Source organism: Nelusetta ayraudi, unplaced genomic scaffold, assembly GCF_046127955.1.
Source record: "Nelusetta ayraudi isolate G7.1 ecotype Tasmania unplaced genomic scaffold, CSIRO-AGI_Nayr_v1 ptg000026l, whole genome shotgun sequence".
Lineage (NCBI taxonomy): Eukaryota > Metazoa > Chordata > Actinopteri > Tetraodontiformes > Monacanthidae > Nelusetta > Nelusetta ayraudi.
In genome coordinates, this window is record NW_027466076.1 from 523,092 (window position 1) to 533,539 (window position 10,448).

At 50.4% G+C, this 10,448-nt stretch overlaps 1 protein-coding gene across 2 annotated transcripts; it reads right to left on the minus strand.

The window, feature by feature from the left end:
• Positions 1–995: 995 nt before the first annotated feature.
• On the minus strand, positions 996–9,755 carry LOC142889952 (fibroblast growth factor receptor substrate 2-like). 2 transcript variants are annotated; one of them, XM_076028647.1, is made up of 7 exons: positions 8,923–9,755; positions 6,320–6,408; positions 6,084–6,175; positions 4,599–4,785; positions 3,115–3,249; positions 2,824–2,987; positions 996–2,516 (listed from the first exon to the last, which is right to left on the minus strand). In XM_076028647.1, the coding sequence occupies exons 3-7, from the start codon at positions 6,147–6,149 to the stop codon at positions 1,365–1,367; spliced, it is 1,704 nt and encodes a 567-aa protein (XP_075884762.1). In that variant the 5' UTR covers positions 6,150–6,175; positions 6,320–6,408; positions 8,923–9,755; the 3' UTR covers positions 996–1,364. The 2 variants fall into 2 exon arrangements, with proteins under 2 accessions (XP_075884762.1, XP_075884763.1); XM_076028648.1 differs by lacking the exon at positions 8,923–9,755 and adding an exon at positions 8,498–8,866.
• Positions 9,756–10,448: the final 693 nt, after the last annotated feature.

The following is a 10,448-nucleotide window of genomic DNA, read 5'->3' on the forward strand; positions in this document are numbered from 1 at the left end:
TTCGAGTGTGTCGTCCTTTCACATCCAGAGCCGGAACTCTCAGTTTAAGAACTCACTTAGCAAAAAAAAAAAAAAAACATTTCAAAGATTCTTTAGGATGTGGTATCTGGCTCCCCCTACAGTTTCATGTCAGAAATGCAGGCTGCTGCACTCAAACGTTCAATTCATCTGAAACAAAAACATGACGGAAAAATGCTTTCACTGGGATGACTGTTCTGATATCTCAGCCTCAAACGGGGGCCTACCATAGACTTGTTTCTTTTCTCTAACGACAGTGAGACTGCACAGGTATGCGAATTGAACCCAGGTCTCATGCACCACTGGAAGCAGCCAAAGTTAGGGGGTTGAGGAACTCAAGTATGTCTGTTAAAAACACATTGTTTTTCAGGTTTTGTTGGATGGAGCAAGAATTGCAACCCAGGTCACCCACAACACAACCAATGGTTTGACCCACTGAGTTACACACTCCTCTTGATTGAGGACAGCTGAGGTGTACACGTACCTCAGTCATGTGTAGAACACGCACAAAATCTTGAGTAAATTCCATTTCCCGAAACAGGAATCCAAATAGACACTCCAGAAATAGGCTCTCACCTGGCGGTGAACCACACCCGACTCCCAACGCGGAGATCAAAAACCAGTGCAGCGCGTCAAATCGTATTTGAATTAAACAAACATAAGCAGCGATGAGGAAAAAATACTGTGAACGTTGGGACTTGAAATTCTTGAGATCATCTTCCAAACCACAAAAAACGTCACACTAAAAGCACACCGTCATTCTTTCAGGGGCCAAAAAAAATGAAAAGTTCCTCTTCCATCTCTAAACCCTAAGCCCAACCCTTGAACTAAAACTTTCCTCAACCCTAAACTTAAGCCCAACCTCAAACCTCACCACAATCCTCACCCCAGCCTGACCCCCACCTTGATGAGACCATCGGACACAAAGACAAACAAACAAGGCAAAAAAAAAAAGAACAGGGAGGCGAGGCGACCTGTCCAGCGAGTACAAATAAAAACAGACATTTATTGTGCAGCCAGACACTACTGTACATACTGAGTGCTGAGTGACAGCAGCATGAGTGACTCGTAGAAAAAAAAAAAATAAAGGCTAAATGGAATGCTTTGTTCAGTAATACTGATTTGTACCATAGAAGAAGAGGAGGAGGAATGCAGTCATAAAGAGGTATTACATCACCAGGAATAAACTGCTATATGTTCGTCTGTGGCCAGGTGGCGCTCACAGGAAGTCAAACTGGGCAGTCCGTCGCTGCTGTTGCTGCTGCTGCTGCTGCCGCGTCCTCCCTACACGAGCGGAGCCGATGGCGGCTGCGGCGGCGTGCGGAGCAGGAAGTCCAGGGTGCGAGTCACGCGGTGCTCTTGGTGGGCAGCTCCGTGCTGTTGTGCCGCGTCTTGCGCGACGTGCCGTCGTCCCGCGGCCGCGCCTTCTGCAGGCTGGACATGGCGGCGGTGCGCTCGATGTCGATGAGGGCGTAGAGCTCGGTGCGGCGGGTGGGCGTGCTGGGCGGCGGCGGCGAGGTGGGCGTGCGCGGCGTGTGGGGGTTGCTGCCGTCCGAGGCGCCCCGGTTGCCGCCGCCGCCGCTGCCGTTGTCCATCTCCACCTCGATGTAGTTGAGGGTCCTGGGCGGCTCCGGGTGGCCCAGCGCCACTGGCCGGCGGAAGTCAAAGTTGAAGACGGTGGGGCCGTCGGTGCGGCGGCGGGCCGTGTCGGGCCGGTGGGCGCTGAGCGGCGCCGTCACGTTCTCCGTGTTGACGTAGTTGTGCGACGGGTCGAGGGCGGCGGACAGCGGGTGGGGGTGGGACAGGGGGTGGGACAACGGGTGGGACAGGGGGTGGGACAGGGGGTGGGACAGGGGGTGGTGCAGGCCGTGGTGGGCGTAGCCGTTGAGCGACGGCGTCTTCAGGCCCCCGCCGCCCCCCTCCTCCTCCTCCGAGCTCGGCTTCCTGGTCTCCCACACCGGCGGCAGCGCCGGCAGGTTCTCGTAGTCCAGCAGGGGGCGGCGCTGTGCCGAGTTGTTGACATTCTGCACGTCGGGGGTGAGCGGGGCTGGGCGGTGGCGGCGGGGGGCGGCGGGATTGGCGGAGGAGGAGGAGGTGGTGGTGGTGGAGGAGGAGCCGTTGGAGAGGAGGGGCGTGGACTCAGCCTCGGCGGGGGCGGGACCGTTGGTCTCCCGGGCCGCCTCCTCGGCCCCCTCCCCCTGCCTCACCTCCTCCGGCCCCTCCTTCCTCTCCTCCTCCTGCTGCCTCTTCTCCTTCTCCATCAGCTGCCTCTGGACAGGGGTGGGGCCCAGCACGAAGCGCACGCCCTGCAGCTCCAGCAGAACCTGGGGCTCCGGCTGAGGGGGCGGAGCCAGCGGCTCGCCGCGGATCCTTGGCGGGGGCGGGGGCGTGGGCGGGCACTGCGACTGCGGGGACGTGGGGCTCTCCAGCGGGGTGGTGACGGTCAGCGGGCTGGGCTGGTCCTCCAGGAGCCCCGTGGTGTTGACGTAGGTGTGCACCTGCACAGGTGAGATGAGCTATGTTATGTATGGACACACACACACACATCTATCTACACACACACACACACACACATATGTACATGTGTATATATATGTACATGTGTATGTATACATACACATGTACATATGTATACATACACATGTACATATATATACATACACATGTACATATATATATATACACACATGTGCATATATATATATATATATATATACACAAATATACACATATACACACATACATACATGCACGCACACATACCCACTCTGTATACATATATACGTGTGTGTGTTTCTCTCTCACCGCGTCCTCAGCCACCAGCAGGGGGTGCGTCGACTCCTCCCCCACAGAGGGCAGGCGGGTGCTGGCCACAGATGGGTGACGGGTGGAGGGGTGAGACGGAGTGTCGCCCACAGACGGGATCCGGGTCACGCCGTTGGGAACCGTCGGCACGGAGTAGCCCAGAGCTGCAGGACAGAGGGACGGACAGGCAGGGGGTGTGAGTGCACGAGCAGCACAACAAACACGCACACCTCCCAGAGCTGCTGGTGCGTGCGTGCGTGCGTGTGTGTGTGTGTGTGCACGTGAGTCTACCTGCAGGAGTGAGCGCCGCCTGCTGGCTGGGCTCCAGCACCGCCTCCTCCACCACGCTGATGCTGTGGCTGTGCATCACCTCCTGCAGCATGTTGAAGATCTCCTCGGCTCGGGAACATTTGAAGGCAAAGATTCCTGAAGGCCACACGAAACGCTGCATCAAACCCACGTCCTGTGTGTGTGTGTGTGTGTGTGTGTGTGTGTGTGTGTGTGTGTGTGTGTGTGTGTGTGTGTGGGCGCGGGCTAACATTCCTTGCGCGTTCCTCATCTTGTCGGAGGTGATGCTGCTATTGCGACAGAGAGGCTAAAGAGGACTACGTCGCCACCAAGTGGGCGGAGTTTTAACCACAGCAGGGGGAAAAAAACAGCTACTGATCACGTTAACTGGCAATTTAAACACAATGTGTGCGAGTTGTCGAGTTTCACTCAGACTTCTCGGCCTCAACAGTACAGTGGTCACCAGCTACTGACCTCTGATGTGATTCGGTGACATTGAAGCCATCATCAGAATTTAGATTTTTTTTTTCTCATCATCACTGTGGTCAAAAGTGAGGTTTCCCCACTTTTCTCCAAATGATTAATGAAATAAAATAATAAAAAATTTAAAAATCTAAATTAAACATAGTTCCAGTGCATTTTGACTTCTTTCAGCTCTGAGTACTCAGAGCTGATTTTGCCGTTTGATTTTGGTGGGACGTGGTGTCGTCGTCACAGGAAGCAAACTTCTCAGGACACGACGATGATACAAACAAAAAAAAAACACTAAATATTGTTCTGCTCCTATCATAACTGTTAGAATTGTCTGAGGGACTGTAGAGACGTTCCACACACAGCTCTGGAGGGATCAAAGCAAGGTGTTTTAGAAATAAATTGGAGTTGATTGATTAATTGATGGACTGATTGAAAGACTGCAGTGTGCATCCGCGACTTAGCCGAGGATGAAATAAGAAGAGGAACTAAAGTGACAGACACACAGACGTTGCCGTGAGGCCAACGAGGTCAATCCAACCCAATGAGGTACGTTAACAATTAATCGATTAACGATTAATTGTCGATTAAGAATTTAATCGATTAAATTAAATTAGTTGCAAATGATTGAACATTTTTTTACACGGGTAGTTAATATTATCATATTGGAGTGGCAGGAAAGAGCAATTCACCTGTAGATACTGTGATGGCCGTAATATACCTGGAACAAGTCACTTTTAAATAACTAAAAAGAGTTGAAATGTGACCCATTAGAAGTCAACTTAAAGTTAGAGGATAAATATTTAGGGTGTTTTTTACTGTTACGTTATGTTAGGCTTAAATAATGAGTTCCTCGCACTTTTTCTATTGTCAAGTTTAAGTTCTCAGGAAAAATCGCCGATGATCAATTAATCGTTAATCGATCGATAAGGTTAATCAACTAACGATTCATGAATTCATTCATAACTTGCATCCCTAAACCCAATACGACAATAACAGACAAACGGCAGCGGCACCTTGTCCGGTCTGGCAGCGCCGGCCGCTCTCGAAGGAGAAGAGGTTGGAGTCGTAGCCGTAGCGCCGCAGGCACAGGTAGGGCCACCTGACGTCGTCCCGGCGGTGCGTGTGGAGCACGAGCTCGGCCTCCGTCAGCTCCATCACGCCTGAGCCCAACTCGTTCCCATCGTCGTCCACGTTGATCACCTGCACCGGCCGAAACACACACACATGCAGGCGCACAGACGCACAAAGTCAGCGGGATGTGGGGAGTCGACGCAGGGCAACAAGACGAGGTCGCACAACCGCAACAAAAAAAGACACACACACACAGCTGGAGGGAAGTGCACACACAGGAGGAGGCGTGCACAGTCACACTGACACACGTTGTGAGAGAGAGAGAGAGAGACAGGGGGAGAGAGAGAGTGGGAGAGAGAGTGGGAGAGAGAGAGAGAGCGAGAGGGAGAGAGAGACAGGGAGAGAGAAAGAGAGAGAGAGAGAAAGAGAGAGAGGAAACATGACAACGGGCAGACAAAAATAGTCACGACAACACAACCACACGGGCAGAGACGACCACAGAGAGAAACACACACACACACACACACACACACACACACACACACACACACACACACACACACACACACACACACACACACACACACACACACACACACACACACACACACGACAACAGCAAGCCGTCAGATGGGGGGGGTTCACACACCGACACCACGTCCACAATACACAGCACCGACACACAACGAGGGGTACACAACAACCACCACCACCAGCAGCATGACAACAACGACGACAACAACAACCCAGTGTTTGTGTTGTCACAGCTCAGGTTGTGGGTCTACAGTACGACAAAAACACGTAGCTGGTCTAGCGTCACTGCGTTTACCTTCTTAAAGTCACACAGTGTCAGTCTGTGGATTCAGTTAACACACATTTAGAAAAAAACATCACAAATCCATCAATGAAATATTTTCCCCATTTCTGTAAAATAATAATAATAATAATAACAATGATGATCAGCTTGAAGCAACTTGAACTTAAAGCAAAATAGAGGGAAAAGTTGACCTGGGGAACCTAATGTGTGTTTGAGTGGAGGAGGAGGATGATGCTGCTGATTGGGCTGACAACCAACCATACCGGTTGGGATCTGGGCGCGGGGGGGGGGATCTTGCGGATCGATGATGATACACAGGTCCCGCCCTCATTTAGCGGAGTTCAGAAACAACCGACGACAACATCAGAGGAAGCAAAAAGACGAAGAAGAAAAAGCAGAAAGTGGAAGAACCCGAAGCCTCTCGCAGAGTTGGGCAACAGCAGCCCAGACACTCAGACAGACACTGGGATTGGAATCAGCCATGAGCCTCGTGTGTGTGTGTGTGTGTGTGTGTGTGTGTGTGAGTGTGTGTGTGTGTGTGTGTGGCGTCATTAGTGAATAATCCTGGGTGTGGGCCGAGCCAGGCAGGCAGGCCGAGGCACGAACTCACCTTGAATTTACTTTGATGATTATCTGGAATCGACTCTTTCTCTGGACAGCATAAACAGCTACCCATGGCTTCTTCACAGCACCATCTGATGTCTGCAAACACACACACACACACACACATAACAAAACACTCCGACGCACACAGATACGCTGACTCAAGCGGTGACATCAGTGTGTGTGTGTGTGTGTGTGTGTGTGTGTGTGTGTGTGTGTGTGTGTGTGTGTGTCCTTCCTCACCTAGATCCTGCCTCCAGTAGCCCTGGTTCCATCCTCACAGGCCGCCCGACACTCATGCTGTAGTTGGTGTGTGAACTTGAGCAGCGGGTCTGCACACACACGCACAAACGCACACGGTGAGTGTCACACCCCTTGCCTCTGGATCGTGTATTAATAACACAGTTTCAGTGGAAAAACTGCATGCAACCAAAGTTGAAAAGAAAAGCAAAAACAGAAATGAAAGATTTTACAATAAAAAAAACACGCAATAACTTTCTTTTTTTTTGGGGGGGGGGCGAGTGTTGCCTCATCTGCTCAGCAACACTCCTCTACTTAACTACACATCTAACTGCACACCGGTGTCACGCAGCTCAATTGATGTTTTGACTCATAACGTGTCGAGAAAAGAGCCAAAAGCTTCATTATCTACCAGAAATGACGCACATGTGAAGCAAATTCACATAGACTTTTCTCTTCCCTCCCCCCCCAATGGGATGAAGCCAAACAAACGTTTGCCTGCCGACTCCACAGTGAACCAGACAGTTGCAGACCTGTCTTAATTGTCTGTTAATTAATGTGGTCGGGCAGTTTTAGGGGTTTGTGACGTTTATAAGGTTGAGAGCAGTCTTCTATAAACCGACTGAAAGACAGAAAAAAAAAAAGGGCCACAACCATCAAACTGATGGCGAGCGTCACAACTTGTAAACAGACTACTGAATCCACCTCGACGGCCGCTGGAGGAGAACGACGGCCTTTAAAGTAACTGCAACATTAATCACCATTTCAAAAAAAAGGCGAGCGTTACCCTAATCCTGTGCTTTCAAACACAGCGACTGCCGACTGACTGTCAAAGTGACGCACAGCGCAGCCAAACGTCACGTGTCGCCCGCGCGTCTCCCGACATTTAACCAGCCCCTCCGTTTAAGGAGGCGTTTTGAGTGACGGACGGTGATGATCGGGAGAAATTCCGCTTCAGGCGCAAATCAAATTTGAAGTTTAGAAAACGCAGGCGCAAATCTTTTCGACCACAGTTCTGTACGTTTGTCAGGAGTTTCCCCCATTGACGATGAACGTTGATTTTTAGCATACATGAAAGTAATACTCTGTGAAAGAATATATTTTTTATTTATTTATTTTTATTATTATTTTTTAAGAGTGACAATGAGCAGGTCTCAGCATGATCGGCGGTCAATCAGCTAATTGACTGAACCGTCGCCTCGAAACTCAGGTGATGTTTCACAACCAGGAAGTAGAATCGCTAATTCTGAGGAGAACAAGCCGTCTAGTCAAACATTAATTGCCTCTATTTTTGCTCTCTTTTTTGGGTCTCGGGTTGTTGTTTTTTTTTTTTTTTAAAGGGGCCGTCTTCCAGCAGAGACTGAATCCGTCCTCGGTGGTTCGGCCGTAGTGACGTTTGGAACAACTCAATTGCTTTTGAGAGGCTGAAAACACGCTCACGACACGTGACCACAATGATGATGATGAGTGGCCGCCTCGATTAACTTTGGAATGCAACTGTCAACTGCGGGGCAGCTCCAGCGTCTTCGGCCAATCAAAACATGTGTTCCTGCCTGGTTTCCCCCCCTCGAGCCATCAAAGTCTCTCCGGCCTTTGGGCTGTTTGTGCTGCGCCACCCTGGACATCTGTCACCCTTCTGACATGTATGAACGCAAGTAAAAGAAAAAAAAAAAAGAAGAAGGGGGAGGAAAGAAGCGTTTTCCACGCTGCCATTAAAAAAAAAAAAATCCTGTTTGTTTAGCCTTCAGCCAAAACCTCCAGTGGCCGTTAAGATGGATTAAATCGAGCTCTCCCACTTAAACAATGGCTGGAGAGGAAAACAAAACATGTGAATCATCAGAGAAACAGTTTCTGTTTACCACTCTGCCCACTGCTTTTCTTTAACTTCATCCCAAGTTAAATATATAAGCGAGAAACAAAGAGAGAGAGAGAAAGAAAAAACTTCCAACAGACTTTTCTTTTACTTTTCTTGGGGGGGGGGGTTCCCAGATGTGAAACGCCAGGCTTTTTGACTTTTGAACGCCAAAGCCACAGTCCATTCGTCAACGAAAACACGGAACACAACCATCCCGAGTTGACGGGGCCTGTTGGAGCTCTAGCGGTCGCGTCACTTTTCAACGTGTCGGACTAAAACTTCACTTTCAGCGCCACTTCATACAAACTCCAGTTCCACTTACTCACCGTATCGCCCGCTGCCAGCGTCGGCCCGGATTCCAGCGACTTGGCCCGGCTGCGGCTTCGCGAACTTTTGGAGGGGGTGGAGGGGGCGAGTTCGTACAACTTTTTGGGCCCCCGCGGAAGCGGCGACACCCCGGTGGTGGAGTGGGGGATAAAAAGTTGGTAATTATCGCCGCGATCACGGCAGCTAGTTAGCACCGAAGCTACGCTGACCTCTCGGGGAGCTCAGAGAGGGGGTGGGGGTGCTGCTCCCGGGGCAGGCTAGCGCAGATTGCAGCTACCTAATTAGCCGCGAGGCTACGCTGAGCGTTCCGAGAACACACCGACGCATTCCGCAGGCTAGCCACTCACTCACTCACTCCGCTCGGACTGTGAACACAACACACACACACACACACACAATGATTCCGAAAGGGTTCCGTACTCACCAGGCACGGTTGGTGCGTTGGAACGGGAGGCCTCCAAACTTTCCGTACATCCACGCTGATCGGGCAGCCGTGAGCAGCTCGGGTTGGCTCCGCCACTTGTATAAAAAGGCGGAAAAGAAAAAAGAAAAGAAAAAGAAAAAAAGGGGGGGGGGGGACGCCGCTCGCCGTTACGGCGAGAAAGCAGCTAGCGCTAGCCCCGCTGCTACAGCAGCAGCAGCAGTAGAGCCTCCATCTTTCCTCTGCGCTGCTCGAGCGCCAAAAAAAACACAATCACAACTTTCTTTCAAACGCGTCTACCGCTGGCGTTCACGCGCACCACGCAGCGGAAAACGGCCCAAATCCATCGACGGCTCCCCCGCGGTTCGATGCGGGCCGCCGGCCTCCGTCCACGGGCACGTTTCCCTCGCCGAAAAGCAAGTTTTAGAGGCTGGTCGGAGCGTCGTCTGTGCCGCCGCCGCCGCTGCTTGCTGGCTCGCTCGCTTGCTAAGCCGTCGGGCTAAATCACGGCAACTTGGCTAAACTTCCGAGAGTTCGGCCAGTCTCTCCCAATGTGGTGAAGCCCCGCGGCAGTGCGCATGCGTGGGAGAGCGGGGCCTCTCCCCACGGAGGGATATAATGAGAGAGGCAGAGCGAAAGAGAGTCATCAGCAGTTCAGCGACTCACTCCCGCAAACACCCGCACGAGTGCGCGTGCCGCCACATGTGCCGCGCGCGGCTACGTGCGAGCGAGAGTCCTGACGACGCGGTTGTAGTGGTTTTTCATTGGCCCACTGCGTCAAATGTGAAACTATTATTAGAAGAGCCGCGTATTGTTGTTGTTGCTGTTGTTGTTGTTGTTTGTCGATGAAGTCTTGCTGCTGTGGCAAAACAGTCTCTGTTTCCTTGCATGCTTTTTAATTTGTTCCGGTTGTTTTAGAAAAGGGGTGGGCAAACCTTTTGACTGGTGGGCCGCAATGTGTTCTAAAAATTTGGCAGAATGTAAATAGAAGAAGTAGAAATATATCATGGAATGTGTAGAAAACCTTATGTGCTTTTAATGTCAATTGAAAATGAACCAAAGCTTGACAATAACATATGTGTCTGTGAAGCCCCACGGTATTTAGCTCTGTATTGAAATGGCTCTTAAAACACTGAAAGAATAGATGAAACAGCTATTTCATTACTTAATTACTGTTAATATAATGTCATCAAGTTTGGCTGGCCGGATTAAAAAGTTTAATGGGCCTCACATGGCCCCCGGGCCGTAGTTTGCCCATGTCTGTTTTAGACTCAAGTTCCCCCAAATACAAGACACATAAGAGTAAAGTTTTGATTGTCTTTGAACGTTATTGTGTTGTTGTGTAGAGTGTAAAGCCCCCCTGTGTGCACTAAATCTATACATTAAGTGTATTTCTTTCTGTATCTACATTTAGGGCTTTATGTTTGCTAGGTTTTTGAATTATTTTTGTTTTATTAGAAATATATTATTTGGACTTGGGAGTATAAATGTTTAGCATTATTGTGATGCAAGTGTTACAATATATGTGA

Coding starts and splice junctions, on each gene's coding strand:
- LOC142889952 (XM_076028647.1), bottom strand. CDS start 6,149: ATGGGTAGCTGTTTATGCTGTCCAGAGAAAGAGTCGATTCCAGATAAT. Junction 4,786..6,083: donor ATCATCAAAGTAAATTCAAG/GTGAGTTCGTGC, acceptor CGGCCGGTGCAG/GTGATCAACGTGGACGACGA. Junction 2,988..3,114: donor GGCGGCGCTCACTCCTGCAG/GTAGACTCACGT, acceptor TCTGTCCTGCAG/CTCTGGGCTACTCCGTGCCG.